The sequence below is a fragment of the Sycon ciliatum genome, chromosome 7 (genome assembly GCF_964019385.1).
Source record: "Sycon ciliatum chromosome 7, ocSycCili1.1, whole genome shotgun sequence".
NCBI classification, from domain to species: Eukaryota; Metazoa; Porifera; class Calcarea; order Leucosolenida; family Sycettidae; genus Sycon; species Sycon ciliatum.
Window position 1 is genome coordinate 28,982,783 of NC_088649.1, and position 22,153 is coordinate 29,004,935.

Consider the following 22,153-nt stretch of genomic DNA (forward strand, 5'->3'; position numbering starts at 1 on the left):
GTCTTTTGCTAATTTCTTCCATGGAAGCGGGTGAGCAGTTTTCGGATTGGCATTCTTTGAAAAGCGCCCTAGCGCGAGTGTATGGCCCGCACTATGACGGGGAAAGAGTGCGGTTGGATATGTTCTCTATCCAACAGCGTGGGTCAATTGAATCGTACGTAACGGAGTTTTCTCGGCTAAGTTTACAGGTGCCGGAACTTGACGAACTCTCCAGATCCTTGCTATTTGTCAACGGCCTGCACGGTAACATGCAGACCTTGGTAGTGAAGGAACACCCCACTACACTGTCAGCCGCCATTCAGGAAGCGCTAGCAGTCGCCTCAGACAGCCGATTTCAGCGCAGACCACCACTGGCGACCGCGCCGGGATTCGCACCACCATCAGGTAGCAGAAAGCTAACAAAACTAAGCCCCGAGGAACGTGAGACATTACGAGCCCAGGGGGGCTGCTTCGCATGTCGTCGACCAGGCCATATGGCCCAGAATTGCCCGCAGCATCGAGATCACCCAAACGGTGGACGTCAGTAAGGCCGATGCGATTACTGACGCATCAAGAAAAGGCATCACCTGCGTGTAGTGTGTGCTCCGTCTCTACCCGTAACCGATTCAGTAGCCTCGCTGTGGAGGATGTTGACGATCATGCTGAATGCTCCGAAGCCAATTTCAAGTGAGATGTTACACCAACTATTGAGGCCCAGGTTACCAGCGTCAATGTGAAAACGGAACAAGAGCTCCTGCGTGTAGAAGGCAAAATCAACGGTCGTCGCGCGCTTATGTTAATAGATTCGGGCTCGACCCATGATTTCATTGCCGAACAGTTTGCCAGGAGAGTAAACCTGCCAACCGAAATTGGCTCGGAAAACCTGAATGTCACGCTGGCTGATGGAGCATCAAGCTCGTTTCCCATGGAGACCACCCATGAATTGAAGGTTATCGTAGGCGACTTCAGCGATAACCAAACCTTCACGGTGTTCCCCCTTCAACGCTATGACGCTATATTGGGGACACCTTGGTTAACGCGTAACAATCCAGACATAAACTTCCGGACGAATGAAGTCAGGTTGAACTCGAATGGTTTGCCTTGTGCGTCGCCCAGTCAAAGCGAACCGACCGCTCCTGTGAAGGCGATGTTCATATCTGGTCGTCAGGCTAGGCATGCTCTTAGGAGTGGAGACGAAGGTGTTCTGGCATGATTCAGCGTAGAAGACGGCATTGGCAAGGAACCTCCCGACAAATCCACTCAGAACGAGCACCCAGATCTCAAGGCCATGTTCCGTGACTATGTCGATCTTTTCCCGGATGATCTGCCAGCTAGACTCCCACCAGAGAGGTTTGTAGACCACGAAATCCGCCTGGAGGAAGGCTCATCACCCCCATCGCGACCTGCCTATCGCCTGCCCAGGCCAGAAATGGAGGAATTGAAGAAACAGCTCACAGAACTCTTGAAAAAGGGTTTCGTAGAACCAAGTAAGTCCCCCTTTGGTGCACCGGTGTTTTTTGTCTAGAAAGCTGATGGTTCGTTACGCATGGTCTGCGATTGGAGGGAGCTAAACAAGACAACTGTTAAGAACAAGGCGTGCTTGCCCAATGTGGATGATTTATTCGATACCGTACAGGGCGCTAGGTACTTCACGAAACTAGACCTCCGATCAGGGTATAATCAGATTCGCATTCAAGCTGAGGACGTGTTCAAAACCGCGATTAACACTCCCTTTGGGCATTACCAATTTAGGGTCATGGGATTTGGTCTCACCAATGCACCGGCAACATTTCAATCCATGATGAATACGATTCTTCAACCATATCTGAGGGAGTTCGTAGTCGTGTTCCTAGATGACATACTCATCTTCAGCAAAACGTGGTCGGAGCATATGCAGCATGTCCGGTCGGTATTGAGCGTGCTCCGGGACAACCAGTTATTTTGCAAACGGTCAAAATGTGAATTTGGCGTGGAGAGTGTGCGGTTCCTGGGACATTGCATCGATGGACTGCACATCGCCCCTGACCCAGACAAGATTGCCGCAGTAACCTCTGGCCCGCTCCGACTTTCGTCACAGAGGTGAGGCAATTTCTTGGATTTACGAATTATTTTAGGCGATTCATAGATCAATACTCATCGCTCTCTAAGAACTTAGAGGAGATAACGGGAAAACATGCACGATTCGAGCGGAACAGCTCTCGGCAACATGCCTTTGAATCGCTAAAGCATGCCTTGTTGAATGCGCCCCTATTGCGGCTGGCTGATGTGAACCGACCATTCAGAGTGGTAACAGATGCAAGCGATTTCGCCTTGGGATGTGTTCTTCTCCAAGAACTAGAGGAAGATGCCTGGCATCCAATGGCTTATGCTAGCCGAAAATTGTCTGCTGCTGAAAAGAATTATACAGCTACAGAAAGAGAAACATTGGCCGTAGTGTTTGCGCTAAAGACCTTGCGCATCTACCTCTTTCAACACTTTGAGGTCATTACAGACAACATGGCGGTAGTTTATCTGAAAACAAAACCAAGCATTACAAAGAGAGAGGCGCGATGGGTTGAATTCCTAGCTGACTATGACTACACAGTCCTTCACAGACCCGGCAGAGAGAACCCTGCAGATCCCCTTTCGCGTCGCCCAGATCTCCATGAGAGTAACCTCGTGGAGAATGCAGTACAACGTTTGAATGCTATTGAGTATGCTTTAGCAATGAATGATGACGTGTCCAATACAATATCAGATGCCTACCAGAGAGACAAAGAGCTAACTCCCATCATAGAAAAATTGAAGCATTCTCTCCGAGATAATTTGCACCATCGCTATTATTAGGACAAATCCACTGATCGCAAGTACCTCAAGGCATCCCCCAATAACCGGTTGTGCATACCACAGTGCGGTGTCCGGTTAAAGCTCATTCAAGAACACCATGAGTGTGCAACGGCTGGCCACCCGGGTCGTGATCGAACGTACTTCCGCCTAGCACGTTTTTTCTACTGGCCCCGAATTGGTCTCGATATCAAGAGATTTGTCAAAACCTGTGATCTCTGCCAGCGAACGAAGGGAGGTCAGCCACGAACAGGGCTTCTCCAGTCACTTCCAATACCTAATAGTCCTTGGCAGGATATCTCAATGGATTTTATTGTTGGATTGCCCCTTACTTCTTGTGGCTTCGACGCAATTTACACCTTTGTGGACCGACTTACGAAATGCGTACATCTTGTTCCAACAAACTCGAAGATTGATGCGAAGGGCAGCGCTCAACTGTACATTCAAAACGTGTTTCGTCTGCACGGGCTGAGCTCGACCATTGTTTCCGATCGCGATCCACGATTCACTGCAGCTTTTTTCAAAGAAGTATTCTCTCAGCTAGGAACTAAATTGGCATTCAGCACTGCTAACCACCCTCAAACGGATGGTTTAACAGAGAGAGTTAACCGGCAAGCGGGAGATGTTCTAAGAGCATGTGTGAACTTGAGACAGGACAATTGGGATTCGCTTCTACCACTCTGCGAGTTTGCAATAAATAGTTCACAACAGTCATCTGTAGCTAATACACCGTTCTATCTAAACTATGGGTTTGACCCTAAGTCCCTGCCCGAATTCATTCTTACAGGAGGGGAAAGGAGTGATTCGGTCGATTGGCTTCACGAGAAGGAAGCCGCACTAAGGATAGCTCGAGATGCAATGCTCGACGCCCAGGCAAGGCAAGCTCTATACGCAGACCAGACGAGAACGCCCAGTGATTTGAAGGTTGGTGATAGCGTTCTTGTCTACAGAGACTTTCTACTGACCCCGGAAGCTCGTGGCCAGCCCTCTCGGAAGTTGCAATCCAAGTGGTTTGGTCCGTATCGTATCCAGGCTAAGATTGGAGCGAATGCTTTTCGCTTGGATCTACCCCGTGAACTTCGCTGCCATCCCGTGTTTGATGTCACTGCTCTTGAACGCTACGAAGAGAACACGATTCCTGGAAGACACCAACCCCCGCCTCCGCCCTTCACAGATCTAGATGGACACACACGCTATGTTGTCGAAGCCGTTTTGAATCACCGACATCGCAGTGGTGGTACCCCAGCAGCGAAGCTACGTGGGAGCCCGCTGGCAACCTATGTGATGAGTCTGGTCGGAATATTAAACCGCTGCAGAACTATCTAGCCTCACAACGACAGCAGCCTTGATCTAACTGGGCTGAGCCATATGCATCTCTTACTGAGATAGTTAATAATATGTTATAGACTGATATGGTTTTGCGTCATCTCCTTGTGAGAGTGATGAAGTTGAGTTGGATTACACTTCAATGTGGTTATGCATGTGCATGAGTGATTATTCCCCTTTCCACAATTGCATCTCCTAACTGGATTGTGTTATCTAATAGAACCTTGGCTTCCTATGGGGCCGGGAGAGTGTAATAGTTTTACCTTGACACTTTTTGCTTGTCTTATGGTAACACCTTGTGTTCCTACTATTCTCACTCCTGCGGTTCTCGCCTTTCTTTTGCTTTATAACCTCTGGTTTGAACATCATTCGGGGAATTCTCCAATCAATCAAGTCTATACTGTTACAGCGCCCCTACCCCTTCGGCAAAAATATTGATATGGGGAGTTGGACACCCTTGTAAGTGGTTAAAAGAGCTGGTTTGAGGCGTCCATGATGATGGGCAAGGACATGTGAACAATTTCTTGACAGTCCGTTATTCTGTTCCTTTTCGTGTGCTTTGAAAAATGCATGCACATTCCCAATCACTGCTGCAGCATGCAAATGCTTGAATGACGGCCAGTGCACCAAAGATGGCACCTGCATCTGCCCGAAACGTTTCCATGGAGATCAGTGTCAGCACAGTAAGTATATGCCGTATGAAGTAAACCCGTGTTTTGTTCATGTTTCTGGAATACTGTAAAATGCCTAATGTTCGCGACGGATTAATGTTCGCTATTTTCGCCAGAAGTGCGTAACGCAAATATTAACCATCGTGAAATCAAGCTTCAACAGTGGGTGTATATAGGTGTCCCCTGTGCTTCGCGACCTTTTGCCATCGCAAACTTGTTGGTTCTAAGAAATCGAGAAAATTTAGTGACGCGAATATTGGGCGATTTACAGTAGCTGAAAGCTCGGCTGTTGTTCATTATGATTTGGCTGTGAGCTTGGCTTGGTGGGTCTCTACATTTGTGGCATTCTCCGTCCGCACTACGTACACGCCAGTGTCCGAGTTCAAAAGGCCCACTGGCACCACACAACAGGACAGCTAGCTCCATGGACCTGCAGGCGGGGAAGATCATTGGACATGCATTCGTAGTGCGTTTGTACGTGCGGCTGTTCATAGTCCCATAGGCCTGTCCATGTGGCTCTGCAACAAGATACATAGCCACGGCAGGTGCACTTGCAGCATTACGATGCAATGGGAGTTCGATTATGAAGATATGAGAGTTCATTCTTGTAGGCAGCATATTCTTGTACACGACCACACTATAACCGATATGTACTGTAACAGTTTAGGGCAAGGAACAAAGCAAATAGTGCCTGACGTAGGTGTTTTGTTCGGAAGTTTGAGGAAAGTTGAGAGCGGAAAAGTCTGCAGAAAAAATTGACTGCCATCACCAGAACTACAGTAAAACCTGGTTTAAGCGACCACTCCGCGGTGCAAGCAAAAGCGGTCGTTAAAGCCAGGTGGTCTTTAGAACCAGGTCCCACAGTGTCTGTGTAGAACTGTCAGTGCATGGAAAAATGGTCAGTGTTAAGAGCAGGTGGTCGCTAAACCCAGAGGTCGCTTACACCAGGTTCTACTGTATAGCTGTGATGGTCCGATGATATTTGGGATCATTTTAGTAAACAAATTCTGAAATGGACTGCGGTATCTCTACTGAGCAAGTGTACGTCTTGGTAGGCTGTGGTCCAGTTGTGTTCTACTTCATCTGACCGTGTCTTGCATGTGTACTGTGTTATGTTAAGGTTTCAAGACAAAGTGCCTGGGTACAGATAAGGCAATGTACACCTGGATTGCTCTCGCCGGCTTGCCGTGTCATCCACACCTCGACGGTGACAGCTGCCAGAAGAAAACGAACTTGACGCATGCCCGCCAGATGTGCAAGAGAAGAGGATACGACGTGGTAGACTACAATGCCTTCACCAGTCAGATGCTTGGCGTGCGAGACTGCATGGAAGCATTGCTCAACAAGATGATGGCAAGCAATTTCAACAACCCTATCACAATATGGACATCTTTCTTGAGGGATGGAAAGCATGTCATTTACAAGGAGGGCAAGAACAACTTAAGAGAAGAGTTACAGGATAGTAGTGGAGCAAGCCATCTTGATTTCGAGATGATGGCGAGCGGTGACAGCAACCCTATCTCCCTATCGTCAGGGCAAGAACAAGTTAAGAACAAGTTGAGAGAAGAGTTACATGATAGTAGTGGAGCAAGCCATCTTGATGTCAAGATGATGGCGAGTGGTGACAGCAACTCTATCTCAATATCGGCATCGCTCGAGGAGGATGACCAAAATATCATGTACCAGCAGGGCAAGAACGAGTTAAGAGAAGAGTTACTTGATAGTAATGGAGAAAGCCATCATGATGTCATCTGCGAAGGTAGGCTGTTGCATTGTCCACCCAGCCCCATGCCTGCAAATATTGGCCGACACCTGAACCTGTCTCAGAATAGGGGTGAAATGGTAGCATTGACCTTTCCGTTAGACCGGGTTTTATTGAGCATGACTAGATTGTGGGCACCCGTTATTTACATTTATTTCATAACTTTTGTCAAAAAGGCAGAAGAGACCAGAGAGAATCGGTTAAATAATTGTTGTAATGCTTCGTTTCATGCACAAAGTGGAGCTAAGGCAGTCCTTTGTTGGATCGCTCCATCCTGGTGGTGTTGAGTACTCTAGGCCATCTGGGAATGCTCGCTGTTGTCATTGTGTGATCGTTATACATACAGTCGTCCCTCTCTAATCTGGCACCTTTTGCAATGGAATTTTCTGCTGGATAAAGAAGGGTGCCGCGAGTGGATTATCAAATCCTGCCCTACCACCCGGCCCACATGTTACCATACATGTTTGTGTCGTATATCAAAACATAGGGATCTTCTGTGTCAAACCAAGTACTTTGTGGAATCATGGAATGCATGTCTATAACATACACTTGGGAATATCTTATGCACTAGCATAGGATATTTATTCCCAAATGTATGTCACATGTGTTGTGTATGTTACAATGGTCCCTGACAGTATGCGATGTACAACTGCTGGATTAGAAAATCAAATTATGTACAGTTTGAGTGGTTTGTTGCAGAAAATCGCTGCTGGAGGCGGAATTCAAGTGCCGGATTAAAGGGTAGAAAAAGATCTGAAAAAATCGTTTTGCCAGGAAGTGTGCTGGTTTGCAAGGGTGCTGGATAAACAAGTGCTGGAATAGAGAGGGACGACTGTATGCCCTATTGCCTACTGTATGTGCCCTTGTTTTGCAGCCAAGTGGCTTCACGCCAACTCCTCAGTATACACCACAGCAACGCCAGCGCTGAGGCCCAACGTCACTGAGCAATTCGCAGAGGAGGCATGTGAGCAGTACGGACTTCACCTCATAACCGGGGCCTGGCTGCGAGCACATGGCCATGTATTAAGAGAGAGCTTCCTAGAGAGATTGGCTATTCGGCAAGCACCTTATCACGTCAAACCAATCGTGGTGAATGGCAACTCCCTTTACAGAACCGTAACGTTTATCGAGGGAAAACAGAGGTTTGTGAACACCACAAGCAATCACCGAGCCCAAATCCTCTGTGTCAGTAAGTGAGATGCCTTGAACTTTTAAAAGAAAAACGATAAAATTATAGCATGTGCCTAACAAACTCGGCATCCTGCATCACTGTGACTGTTTAAGGAACTTTTCACCGTACCTGTGGCTTACCATGAGGTCAGAAATGACGTACTGCATGAATTTCGCTCCCACAGGAACCACCCCGAGTTGCACACTCTGGTTTATGTAATCTTGTCGTTAGTGTTTGGCACAAAACGCATAACTTGTAAACCTTGGGTCCTCTCTTTTAATTTTTTAATCGTTGCCTTTCCATCCGAGTCTGACCTATTATTATTATCATTATTATTATTGAATTATTATTATTATTTAATGTTGAACGGCCTCTGCTGGGATGACGACTACACCATAGCTCAGTGGTTAGAGCATCGCTGGCTACAAGCGAGGGTCCCTGGTTCGAGTCCTGGTGGTGACAGTCAATTTTTTCTTCAGACTTTTCCCGTTTGTCTCTTTCCCTCAAACCAGTTAATTATTATTATTATTATTATTATTAACTGGTTTTGAGGGAAAGAGACAAACTTTATTATTATTTAAATTTTGAAATGGGCAATCTCCACAGGCGAATTGTATCATATTTATCAATGAAAAATATCAATTGTGCACTCATAACCATGTATAGAAAAGCAACATTAAACGCAATGCACCTACAAACATAACGCTTGCGAAGCACATTATTCAGACATTCAGTCTGATCGTGAGTGTATCTCCGTTTAAAGTAGTTAAATAACCGACGAGGACGGGTAAACGTTATGTTTGTAGGTGCATTGCGTTAAATGTTGCTTTTCTATGCATGGTTATGAGTGCACAATTGATATTTTTAATTGCTATTTTACGACTGTTGTCTCCTCGTCGGTTATTTAAATGTATCATATTTGTTTATGAATGGCTGTTACGAGTAGATCTACTAACGGTTACATGTGTTTTTGTCCTAGTACTATTTTCGAGTGCTGGCTTCAGTGCTTCAACAGTGTTCACGCCCCAGTTTGCTTGCAAGCGAAAGTTGCCTGGTAACTTTGTGTAGTCCAATTTCTCTATCTCCACTGCTCATTGCGTAACCAAACCGTGTATTTTCTCTGTTTCACGCCATGTTGCGTGTATGCGGTGGCTGCTGCAGTGTGCAAGTGTTTGAACCAGGGTCAGTGTGACGACAAAGGCAAATGCATCTGCCCGAAGGGATTCACCGGAGACAATTGCCAGAAGGGTAAGTAGAAGCAGGCGTCCATAACCCCAAGAGTTTGCAACTCTGTACATGGGGTCCGCGCGGCGGTATTCCAACATTACGTCAGAAATGACGTACACGTTCGTTGCGCTTGTACTACTCCCTGGTGCCAAACAAAAAATCCAAGCACCGCGGAATGCAGAGTTTTGTCCTCTGTGCCTCAGTGGCATGACGTTATGTTGGAATTTCGCCGCGCAGTGGGCCTGCAGCAGCCAGACAACCAGTTGCACACCCTTGGGGTTATGGACTCTTGGTAGAAGTGAATTTCCTTAACGATCTGAACACTTCTTCTTCTTCTTTTTACATGTATGTTTCACATTCACATTTCTCTCGCATGTTTGTCACTATTGTAATAATGCATGGTTAGTACTCTTGGTTGCCATATTAAAGTTGCTGTCTCCGAAATGCTTGTTTGAATTCGTTTACTTCAAGTGTTTCCTTTACATTGTATGCAATTCTCAAAGTATACCTTTCGTGTGAACAAGCCTCCCCTGACTGTGTGAAGGCTTTGGAGTTGTTCCGGTTGGCCCTGATTATGCAGGCCTTGTTCTAGTTTCTATTTTGAGTGAAAGTCGACAGAACAAGTATACCGTTTCATCAAGCTCTTGCTAGGAATAAGAACACAGAACACATGTGCATCACCAAACCTGCTATTTTTGTGCGGTCGAAACGCTCATTCGTCCGCTAAGTGTTACATTTCCCTGGTCAATTGTCCAGTCTCTTGCCTCTTGGAGCTGCATGGGAGCCTTGCCCCTTGAGGGGTGGGTATTCCTATAGATGTGGAAAACTCGGCCTGCAGCCGAGTCGCACGCGAACTGTGCATGTTTTTCCTCTTGTACTAGTAAAATAAATAATTTGATAACCGCAATCAGTAATACAAGTTGGATGGACATTTGTGTACACTTTATTCATGTAATGTCAAACTGTGGAGACAATGTGCAATAAAACGATGAAAATTTGAAGAAATTGTGTAGAGAAAAAAAAGGAAAGGGATTGAAACAAGTTTTCGTACAACACTCATCAGGAATCTTTGTTGTACTAAAGGACACTGAAAACTAAATTGAACTATTATAGAAAATCTGAGTTAGAGAAATAACACTAAGAACAACAGCAGTGAAATTTACAACAACAACAAAGACCGAAGCGAGGGCGACCTAGAAAACAACCGTTACCTACACAACTTGCGGATCCTGGCTCACAGACTGTGCTTGCTCCGCCGTCGCTGGTGGCGGTGGTGGAGGAGGGTGGTCGTGGTGGCTCATCGGGCCGGCTTGTGTCGCCGCCTTTGCTACTGCTGTCGGTGGTTCCTTCGTCGGTGCACCCGGCGGCTTTGGCTGGAGTGGTGCCGTTTGCGGTCCCGGTCCCACTGCCTCCTCCTGATCCTCCACCGTCGGCTCTTGCTGCGGTGGAGCTTGCCAGTGACCGACCGCGAGCAACACCGGCAGTGGCGTTAGCACTACAATTGCCAACCCAAAAAGACCCACCTTGCGTATCAGCAGCTCCCACACCATCACCAACAATGCAATCTACAGCAACCACAACTAATCCACCATCCAAGCCCACTATTGAAAGACCAAGACGATCAACAGCCAACTACAACAGAAGCTATGCACTCAACAGACAAGGGCGTAAGGAGGGACATGACAGCAGGGTGACGGCCGAGTCCCGTTCAATGGACCAAGGCAGGTGGGATAACAGAGAGAGCGCAGAGGAAGCGGATGATGGGACGGACGGTGAAGGGAGCAGAGAGTCGGAGAGCGACGATTGTATTCATCGTGAGAGTGCCAGTGAGAATGTTAGTGTTGTGCGTAGGTTTCGTGGTAGCAAGTCCTCAGTGTACAATCATCTGTTGGCTAGTCCTGATTGTTGCAATTCGTATTCCGACTCTTCTTTCACTGTATTGTGCCGTGGTCGTCATGGTTATGGACTACAGTTAAAAGTTTTGGAAGCCATCTGTCAGCGTCTGTATAAGCCTAATTTGTGTGTACAGAAAGATAGTATAATTGGGTTGAAATTGTCCCAGTAAAGTGTCATGTTTGGTGCGGCCAAGCTTGGCCGTTAATGTTCTAGGTGTAATGTACTGCTGTTCTTTGTTATCACTTTGTCCTTCATTCTTTCTTTCTCTTCTTTGTTCGTATTTCAGTTGCAAGTTTAGTTTTTGTACACACATTCGTCATTGCTCTCGCTTTCATTGTTAAAATTCACTCTTGTCAATGTCACTGCTGTTGTTCTTAGTGTTATTTTCTCAAACTTAGATTTTCTATAATAGTTCAATTTTGTTTTCAGTGTCCTTTAGTACAACGAAGATTCCTGAAGAGTGTTGTACGAAAACTTGTTTGAATCCCTTTCCTTTTTTTTTCTCTACACAATTTCTTTACATTTTCATCGTTTTATTGCACATTGTCTCCGCAGTTTTACATTACATGAATAAAGTGTACACAAATGTTGATCCAGCCTTGTATTACTGATTGCGGTTATCAAATTGTTGTCTCCTCGCCGTTTGTTCAAAATAAATAATAATAGATTATTTTTCCCTCTGTCTACTTGTCTGTCCTTCTTGTGTCTGGCTAATCTCTGGCTGTTCTCCCTCTTTCTTGTGATATGCAATGCAGTTGTGTGCACACATCCCTGGGTGAAAAAGAACAAAGTATGCGAATGTAAACCCAGCCTAGATGCACCTAACTGCACAATAGGTAAGGGCTGAAGAAAGCTGCTGAAATATATTATGTGCCAGCGTGTCAAAGAATGTATGACCCATGCGAACATACAAGCCGTTATAATTGTATTTGAAGCCAAAGATACACTTCCGAGTTTGTATGCCGGATAGCCCAACATACTGTGACCTTAAAAGTGGCTGGAATTTTGTTCTATCCACGTGCAATAAATGATACAGTCATATGGGCATCAGTTGGATATACGTGGGAGTGTTGTAATCTGGCTGTTCATGTAGCTATGTACTGGTGGGTACAGGGTCATGATGATCAAGATACATGTAACAATGTCTCGAGAGTCCCATTTGCTATGTTGTTCTGCCACTATTCGTTTGTTTTTGGAAAATATGTGCATCCAATCACTGCTGCAGCATGCAATTGCCTGAATAATGGTCAGTGTACTGAAGACGGCACCTGCGTCTGTCCGACCGGATACCGCGGAGACCAATGTCAGGACAGTAAGTGTCTCTGTTTGGTTTTGTTTAGCTATATTTTTCTTCACCAGAAGCACAGGCAAAATCTGCCTTCTCACTGGGCGTGTTGCCACAGTTCTCGCAAAATGATGAAGATAGTGATAATGATAAGAAAAAGAGAAAGAGGAAAATGCTATCATGAACAAAGCCCAAAGAGAAGACGGAAACAAATCAATGAGGGTATCTGCAATGTGAAGTGAGTATGTAACACCACACCTGCACACATTCACTTAAGAAAACACACACACACACATGCACACACACATACACACACACACACACACACACACACACGCACACACACACACACACACACACACACAAATACACACCGGCACATGCACAATTACTCTACCCGAGCAGAGCAGTAGTGCTGGACTACAAGTAATGCTTTTCAGCAAACTCACAGTCAAAGCCGTTTTCTATTTTTTTTTAAGAACAATGGCTTTGCCACCTCTCTGTAGATACTTGGAGCAAAAGGTTCTTTCCTAAGGGCATGCAGACTGCATTGTAGGCACTTCATATTCCACACAGTGAGTATCATAGAGTTATGCTAAAATGATGTGACGTTATTGGACTCATTTACCCACTTACCTACTGTTTACAGAAAAATGGGATTAACTGATTCCAGTGCATTTGTCTCCACAGCATTTGATCATAGTGGTCCGGAATTCCAGAAAGAGAATTGATATGTACTCTCCGTAGTGTCGTGTATTACCGCCGGGCGTATTCCTGTGGAAGCCGATTTCAGGGCTAGGCTTCTATTCAGTATTCACATCAAGCTTCTATTCAAACCAGGTATTTATATGTGCGTCAACACTAAAACCAGGCTTGTGTGCCAACAGTGTATTCTGAAAATCAGAGCTCTATTCAAAACAGGCTTCGATATGATAACTGCTATCAATAAAATTAGCTGAACCGACATTTGTGTATTTTATTCATGCAATGTAAAAAATACGGTGGAGACGATGTGCAATAAAACGATGAAAATATGAAGAAATGGTGTGGAGAAAAAAATGGATTCAAACAAGTTTTCGTACAACACTCATCAGGATTCGTCGTTGTACTAAAGGACACTGAAACAAAATTTAACTATTATAGAAAATCTAGGTTAGAGAAATAACACTAAGAACAACAGCAATGAAATTTACAAGTGTGAATTTTAACAATCAAAGCGAGAAATTAACAAACAAGAGAAAGAAAGAAGGAAGGACAAAGTGATAACACATAACAGCAGTACATTTCACCAAGAGTTCATGAAAACCAGAGTGTGCAGCTCGGATGGGTTGCTGTCACTGCAGAATTCCGTGATTACATCATTTTAGTGATGTAGCAGGATTCAAGCAGGTCTCTTTCTGCAATACTGCAGCTCAGTTGTACGCATTTCCCGCCTCAGATCTGGGCTAAATATGATTTAATCACGGAATTTCGCCGTGACAGACACCCATAGCAGAAAAGGCCCCAAGCTGCACACTCTGGTTTTCATGTACTCTTGATTTCACTTAGAACATTAACGTCCAAGCTTGGCTGAACCAAACACGACACGTTACTTGAACAATTTCAACCCAATTATACTATCTTTCTGTACACACAAATTTGGGTTATACAGACGCTGATACATAGCTTCCAACACTTGTAACTAGTTTCAGTGAATAAAACACACAAATGTCGTTTCAGCTAATTTTTTTGATTGCGGTTATCAAATTATTGTCTCCTCGCCGTTTGCTTCTATATGAGATAGGCTTTAATACAAGGCACTACGGTATATCATAATTAGTACAAGCCTTCATCCTGTTGGTAAAAGCGCATAAATGAGAATGTGTTTGACTTTCACAGGCCCCAAATATAGAGAAGGATTCGTTACCCACTAGCAAAATAATGGGATTAACAGCTTGTCCTTATAGTGCTTCAACCTTGAAAATTTGAAAACAAGTCGGACAGAAAGGGGTTTTTGGCCACCGTAATATTTTTCTCCTGTACCTGAGTATGTTGTTCATGTCTGTGTGCTGTGCTGTGTTCAGATTTCAGGACAAAGTGCCTGGGTACGGACAAGGTGATGTACACCTGGACAGCTCTCGCCGGCTTGCCGTGTTATTCAGGCAACTGCCCGAAGATAACCAGTTGGACGAAAGCCAGAGACGCATGCAGTGATAGGGGATATCAGCTGGTCGACTTTAAAACCTTCACCTTGCTCGGCTCAAAGCTTGGTGTGCGTGGCTGCGTAAAGTCATTGCTCCACGAGATGATGGTGAACAGTAACAGCAGCCCAATCACGATATGGACATCATCCGAGTACAATCGTCGGCGTATTATTTACAAGCAGGACAAGAACAAATCGAGTGGTGCAATATTTAGTGTTCATGGGTTCGGCCGTCACAATGTCATCTGCGAAGGTAAACAATTGCTTGTTTTAAAGCGATATCATTGGACGGGCAAATGGTGAGAATGCTGAGTAGCACACAGTGCATTATGTCCAATGATAATGACGGGACAGGAAAGTATGAAACAAAGAGACAACAAGAGTGTAGCCACCTGGGTTTCTCACATCAATGGCACACCTACCGTTATAGCCAGGGTCAGACCCACACATGCGTAACCAATTGATTTCACCTGCGAAGAAGCATTTCATGCGAATGCTTGTGTCATAAACCGGTGTTATACTACTCCCTTGGTAGAACCGCTGAATGGTTTGCAAATGTGACACGGTACTGCTCTATGAAGTCTGGCGAGCCCCAGGCCTGTGAACATTGAACTACTCACTAGCTCTGGGCACTTCCGTATCCAAGAGATCGGGTGTCATCAACCACGATATTAAATTCACAATAGCGAGAATTTCAGTTGTCTGAGGATTGCTTTAGGGGGCGTTCGTTTTTGATCTACAGGTTTGGGTAGAAACTACTTCTTTCAGTAGAGTTTTTCGTTTTTGAAAAGAAATTCGACTCAAAAGGGTAAATTCTACTTTCTTCTACCGGCTCTACCGGGAAGAAGTTGGTTGAATCCGGTAGAAGTTGGTAGAGCCACGGGATTTCCAGCAAGATCAAGGATTTGTACACAACTCCATACAAAAAAGAAACATTTCACGTACACATCGTGTAAACTACTAGATCTGGTAGAACAGCGTTCGTACACTTGCCTCTACCATCTACCTCTATGGCCACACATTTTTATTTCTATGTTTCTCGTCACGCACACGCATACGATTTAGGAGTCTTGAAGAAAAAAAGAAAAAAACTGTGCTGCACTGACTGTGCATGTGGGGACCAGCACACTCATGCACATGTACATCATGTGGCGTGGCCTGTGCGACACATAATGCGAGGTCGGCATTTGTTGTGCGCAGTCTAGCTGCACATGCACAGATTGTGATAGATGCGCCTACCACATACTAGTTGCTAACTATGGATGCTATTTTGCATGGTGTATTGGTGGATTTTAGTGTGAACAAAGGTCTAATAAACTTTTTTTATTCTTCGGTCATTTTTTATTTTTCCACCTCTCGCAAACATTTTTAGATTTTCAGGTGACGAGAAAACTAGAAATAAAAACGTGTGGCCTATCGGTAAAGTGACTCTACTCTACTAGGTAGCTAAAAACGAACACAGCTTTGGCCTTGCTATTTTCACGAAACGCAGTGTTAAAGCAATAATGATGCCGCTTGTCTTAGTTCTCTTCCGCCTATTTTTGTTTCTACCCGCAACTGTATATGCCCTTGTGTTGCAGCTCAATGGCTCCATGCCAACGATTCTGTATACGCCGCAGCAACTCCAGCACTCGGACCCAGTGTGACTGAGCAGTGCGCAGAGGACGCATGTCAGCAGTACGGACTTCGCCTCATAACCAAAGACTGGTTACAAGAACATGGCCATGTGTTAAGAGAACGCTGGCTAGAGAGATTGGCTTTAGATAAGTCCGACGGATTAGGTTACCACGTCGCGCCAATCCTGGTCAATGGTCAGTCCCTTTACAGAACAGTAAAATTTAGCAGACAACATGTGACGTTTAAGAACGAAACAAGCCATGAGGATGCAAAGATTCTCTGTGTCAGTAAGTGAGAGAATGATAAATGACTGTCTTCTGCAATGGCTGTCCATGCACAAGCTGTGTTTGGTCCCTGTTTGTGCCGCTAACGTGATGAATATAGTTGTGCGTTTGTGTAAATGTGTCCCGTCGCTACGTGCACTGTATGAACAGGGCTTATGCCAACAATGTGCCCACTTGCAATGTGCAAACATGTCGTCTCCCAGCATATCTTGCACCCACGGTGAATCACAACATTGAGAACACTCCCAGAACTGAGATTCAGGCTGTGTTTCTTCGGTGTCTTCCCAGGGTTACTCCGAAGTCATTGCAGCATGTTTTGATTCTAAGGATTTGTTTGGTGCAATATCAGTTTGTGGCAGAGACAGGGGAGAATTTACTCCCTGGATTCCAATTGCGAGGAATCAAAATGCATGACAAGCTGAAGTTCGACTTGCCACCAGGGTTGAGAGAATTTACAGACAACTTTTTTGTTCTTGTCAAGAAACAGGGGGAATTCCCATGACTGTCACCACGTGAGGAGGTGAAAGTTTACTACTTGACGTAAAATCCCCGGCGAGGGCTGAAACCCTACTATTTGCAGACGGAGCTGAGAACTTTCCTATTCAAATAGACCTTTCGATTGCTCAATTCCATTCAGGGAAAGCCGAGTTCCGAACATTTGAGCATCTGCAGTATGTACTGCACAGTAATACGGATGTATGTATCGTACAGCAAGAGTTCAGAAACCGTGTTGGAAGTGTTATGGTGTCATGCATCCCGTTCTACGGTACCGTGCCTTGCTGCCATGCATCCCGTTCTATGGTACCGTGCCTTGCTGCCATGCATCCCGTTCTATGGTACCGTGTCTTGCTGTCATGCATCCCGTTCTATGGTACCGTGCCTTGCTGTTATGCATCCCGGTCTATTGTTCCGTGCCTTGCTGTCATGCATCCCGGTCTATGGTCTATGGTACCGTGCTTTGCTGTCATGCATCCCGGTCTCTGGTACTGTGCCTTGCTGTCATGCATCCCGTTCTATGGTACCGTGCCTTGCTGTCATGCATTCCGTTCTATGGTACCGTGCCTTGCTGTCATGAATCCCGGTCTATGGTACCGTACCTTGCTGTCATGCATCCCGTTCTATGGTACCGTGCCTTGCTGTCATGCATCCCGGTCTACGGTACCGTGCCTTGTTGTCATGCATCCCGTTCTATAGTACCGTGCCTTGCTGTCATGCATCCCGGTCTATGGTACCGTGGGTGTAAAAGCCCAAGAACAACTCGTCTTGTTAAATACTGCGTGACAGTTTTTTTTTAGAAAAGCTATTATCCCCATTCTAGTGTTATAACAGGGCTGCGACTTGCTCCGATATTTTGGAAATCGTCCGATTTTTGATCCCCTGTCGGACAAACCGACCGATTTTATTTTGAGCACATTTTAGTCCAGTTGGCCATTCGGCGCTTGTAGGTCGCGTTTGTCCAGTCATTGTACATGTACATGTACATGTAGCTGTAAAATGCAAATGTGTGGACCGTTAAAAATGTGTTCTGGGGCCACAACAGCAAGCCATTTTCCTAAATATTTTCACCCGGGGGACACCCCAGACCACCGTCAGATTTTTCTCCCTCTAAGTGTGGCAGCCCTGTTATAGACTGCATAAGAGTAATCCAATATTGACTTTGATTGTCTTTTTCTGCACAGAGTCCTGTGGGAGCGGTGTTCTTGCACCAAACATGAGTTGTATATGTAACCGCACTATGGCCTACGGTGAAGAATGTGAAAAGGGTAAGACAGTAAGCCATTAGGTTTGTGTGCATGTGTGTGTATATGTGTGTATATGTCTGTATGTGCGCATATGCATATCTGAATGTGCGTGTATGTGCGTGTTTGTGTGTGTTTGTGTGTGTAGGTGCGTGTATGTGTGGGTAAGCGATTACAGGGGCATAGCCACTTGTCCGGTTGGTCCTGCTTTCACCGGACCACTTTTCGGGCCGATGTTTCCTTTTCTCTTTCTAGAGAGCTGATGGGAGTTCAGCGATCGATTGGGCACAGTACCATGTGCATTATGTACACAGCACCGTCTAGGGAGACCTGCATGTACTCTGCCTTATATGTAGGGCTGTCAGGGACAGACTGGCGGCACAGGTTTTTTTTTGCTTCATGTTGATCGAGAGTCGGAGATGGCTGCGAAAAACTTGAAGGCGTCTGTTCCTGAGATTTCTTTTATTCCCATAGCCAGCAATGTTTTTAGTTTCCAAAACAATTGTGCGAGGAAACGAAACCTGTAATGTGCGCTTCTAAGCCCTAACGGTTCACAATCTTGGCTTTCCTGGATTATGATAAGGGTGCAGATTCAGTGCTTTGCCACACGACTGTCTATTCTTCCGGTCACAAACTCCACATTAGAGCGGATATTCCGTGCATTTTGTCACCTGAAGACGTCACAAGGCCATCTCCATCATCATCATCTGATGGTTTTGCAGTATCATCAAGACGGACGAGAAAAAAGTACTTTCTCCAAGTTTAGGTCATACCATCTTAACTGCAAGTTTTAAAAGGTAAAATGTCCAACTGAGACCAGTCCAAAAGTGGTCGCTACCGCCCTGCATTAGGTTTTTGTTGTTATTATCAGAACACACACCTTCCAGAGAAAGGGATGAACACTAACAAGAAGCCGTCCCTACATCCCCTGTGTCTTGTTTGTGTTCTTGAGCTGTGAAATGTGATTGGCTGCTTATACTAATGTTCCAGAAGGTTTTAGAATTTCGTCGGCAACCGGTTTTCGTAGATTGCTTATTGGTTAAGGACTTAGAACATGGCTGCAGGTTGCCGAACTTTTGTTCCCTTCCTTTCTTCTGTATTGTTGCTTCTTTACTCTCTTTGTGTTCCAAGTGTGTTTATAATATTTCTTCTGTGACGATTATTTGGAAAACTAGAAAGTGAGTGCTTTGACTTGAGTTTGTGCGTGATTGCCTCCGGGGGCCACTTACTACACAGTGACCTCCCGTGCATTATTTCTGCGTCACTCACTCCATGCATGTGCTTTTTTTCCCTGCCTGTTGCAGCATGCAAGTGCTTGAACCAAGGTGAGTGTGATGACAAAGGTGAATGCAGCTGCTCTAGGGGATTCACCGGCCACCATTGCCAACTCGGTAAGTAGAAGTGAATTCGTTTTACTCATTTCATAATTCATATGGCTGGCGTGGGATTTTCAGAGCGTACATCCATGTAAAAGTGGGCTCCCCTTTACCTTACGTGTACGAGTAGGCTTCGCGGTAGTTATAACAGGGGTGACAGAGAACTAGGACATGTATACTGGTCTTTTTGAGTACTCGCTTGAAGTAAGAGTGTTGGGGTGAAACGAATATTCTAAATCGTACCGAATATTCTGTAAACGAATTGAATAAGTATCGCCGAAGTAGCACCAACCCTGTCTTCAAATTGGATATCGGATATTATATAGTTTGTTTGTTCTCACATCACTGAAGAATATGTAGACAGTTCTGTCTGGTTCAGCCTTGTGAGCCATAGTCCCCTTTCCCAGCATGCCAACCACCGCATTCTACTGCCATGTACTTGAGGCTACTCAAAATTTCAGAAATATTCGGTGCTCAATATTTTCGGTATGAGGGCAACAGGCTAGGGTAGGTGGACAGAAAATTTCGGTACAGAGAAGCAGTACCCTATTGGATTATGTGTGTTAGTGTTTGTTTAGAGTCTTGAAATTTTACGAATGAAACAGACGCACCGAAAGTACCGAAAATAAAAGTACACAGAAAATTTGTTATAATAACAGCACCCTAATAGAGAGGTTCGGCACTACGTAAAGCTGAGCAACTTTACGTTAGAGGTACATATTTAGGACTCTCTAGCCAGGTCGACCTGGTCATACACTGCCGCGTTCCAAGCTGCCAAGGGCAGGTACGTAATTCGAAAACTCCATAAGGTGGAACACAGGTGCGCATGAAGTGGGACTCTCCATTCATCGACTAATTTTGTTGTGCGGAACCTCTCTAATGTTGTAAGCTATAACCTCACACGGACCCAGGCCAGGATACAGCTGCCTTAGTATTACCTACTGTACATATTGGGTATGGACTGCGCTTAGTTTCTTTTCTGGCGGCAGGTCGGTGGAACACTCTTCCTCCAAACTGTCGTCAGGCACAATCTGCTGGTACTTTTGCTCACCTCACAAAGATTCACCTAGGGTTCCCTGTAACAAGGCCATGCCTGTTGGGACTCCCCTAGTCAAATAATAAATACTACTACTACTACTACTACTACTACTACTACTACTACTACTACTACTACCAAGTCAATGACTGCAATATTAGGCTGCGTTTACATGAAAATGCACGGCCAGTTTTCCATTTTCGGTCCCGCATTTCTTCTTTCGTTTTCGTGCGTTTACATGGTCAAAGCTGATCCGAGGTGGTCTCCATTTGTATCGTTTTCGCGCGTCTACACGGGAGCAAAGGATCCGCAAATGTTCATCATGTGCCAAGTGTTGTCGTGGAAGCACCAATCACACTCCAGGAATAGGCCACAAAACAACACTCGTCACATGACGAAAATTGTAAAAACAATTTTTGGGATTGCCGGATCCGTGTAAACGGCCGAAAACAAAACAAACGTGACGCAAAACGAGGCAAGCATACCGTTTCGACTGTTTACGCACTCAAATTTATCCTGCAGAACATTTCCGTTTTCAAATTCTTCCACCTTGGCCAGCGTTTTGGTTTTCTTCCAGTTTGGTCTACAACTTTTACGTTTTGCTCTTCGTACCGTGTAAATGAACCATGCATCCGAAAGGATTTTGTTGCGTTTTCACGCCCAGCTTTGTCGTGTAAACGCAGCCTTACTTGCACATGCAAAATGTCCAAAACCAAAACACTATGTATTCAGATCTGAACCGAATGCTTCGAATTGTTATCCAAAGGAACAATTCCAGAATATTCAGAATTCGTTTCACCCCTAAATGACACAACAAAAAAGCACGAACAGTTCTCCGGCCACACTCCAAAATAGCAATTTGTGCTACGCCTGAACTGTGAACTGTTCGTGCTATCGTCTGCAAGTGCTCTGGTTTGGTCTGGTTTTGTCAAAATTAATGAAAAACCTATTACCACCCTCTGTCTTAAGTTGGTCATGTCACGTTGTGCTTCTGTCGTAATTTTGTTTATTAGCAAAGTTTCAATTGTCTGAGTGTGCCGCAGAGCAGTGATGATAATTGACGCTATCTACTGATAGCACTGATCTGTAAACTGCTGCTTGTCATTCCTGTTTTAAGAGTGCTTACCTTCCAGCAGCAATTCTATCTTTTGGAAGAAGGCCATTATGATCGAAACCCAGATTTATCCAAGTTTCCCTGGTCCAGCCTCTTTTACTTTATAATTGTCTTTAGTCTGCCTGACTCCGTTTCCGGCTGAGTCACTCTCTCGTGTTCTTCCTCTTTGGTGTGTGCTATGTGATGGATGCAGTTGTGTGCCAGGAACCCTGGGTGAAAAAGAGCAAAGTGTGTGAATGTCAACCGGGACTAGATGGACCCAACTGCACAGAAGGTAAGGGCTAAAGAAAGCTACTGTAATATGCCTGCGTGTCAAATAATGTATGATCCATGGGTTCATGCATGCTGGAATGTTGTATTCGGAGTCGAGAAGAAGAAAAAAACTTCCGTGTCCTCATGCCAGTTCCTCCAACCAATTCTACCTCTTTATTCTATTCATGTGGAATAAATAATGCATATATATGGGGAGTTGGTCACTCTCATGAGTTGAGCTATTTTGTTGTCAAGAGTTAATTTAACGTCTCCATGTTATCATGTTCAAGGCCATGTCAAGAACCCGCTTTTCTGTTCCTCTCTTTGTGCTTTTTTGGAAATGCGTGAATATTCCCAATCACTGCTGCAGTATGTAATTGCTTGAATGACGGTCAGTGCACTGACGATGGCAG

The 22,153-nt window shown here is 45.0% G+C and overlaps 1 protein-coding gene across 1 annotated transcript in view; it reads left to right on the forward strand.

Moving 5' to 3' along the window:
• Positions 1 to 21,773, forward strand: part of LOC135821798 (uncharacterized) — a 40,680-nt gene extending 18,907 nt beyond the window's left edge. The window contains exons 11-22 of the mRNA XM_065334794.1: positions 4,725 to 4,811; positions 5,920 to 6,558; positions 7,436 to 7,750; positions 8,894 to 8,980; positions 11,611 to 11,691; positions 12,081 to 12,167; positions 14,204 to 14,575; positions 15,903 to 16,226; positions 17,903 to 17,986; positions 18,111 to 18,116; positions 19,267 to 19,287; positions 21,682 to 21,773. Coding sequence (XP_065190866.1) covers positions 4,725 to 4,811; positions 5,920 to 6,558; positions 7,436 to 7,750; positions 8,894 to 8,980; positions 11,611 to 11,691; positions 12,081 to 12,167; positions 14,204 to 14,575; positions 15,903 to 16,226; positions 17,903 to 17,986; positions 18,111 to 18,116; positions 19,267 to 19,287; positions 21,682 to 21,773 — 2,195 coding nt within the window. The remainder of the gene's footprint in view (positions 1 to 4,724; positions 4,812 to 5,919; positions 6,559 to 7,435; positions 7,751 to 8,893; positions 8,981 to 11,610; positions 11,692 to 12,080; positions 12,168 to 14,203; positions 14,576 to 15,902; positions 16,227 to 17,902; positions 17,987 to 18,110; positions 18,117 to 19,266; positions 19,288 to 21,681) is intronic.
• Positions 21,774 to 22,153: the final 380 nt, after the last annotated feature.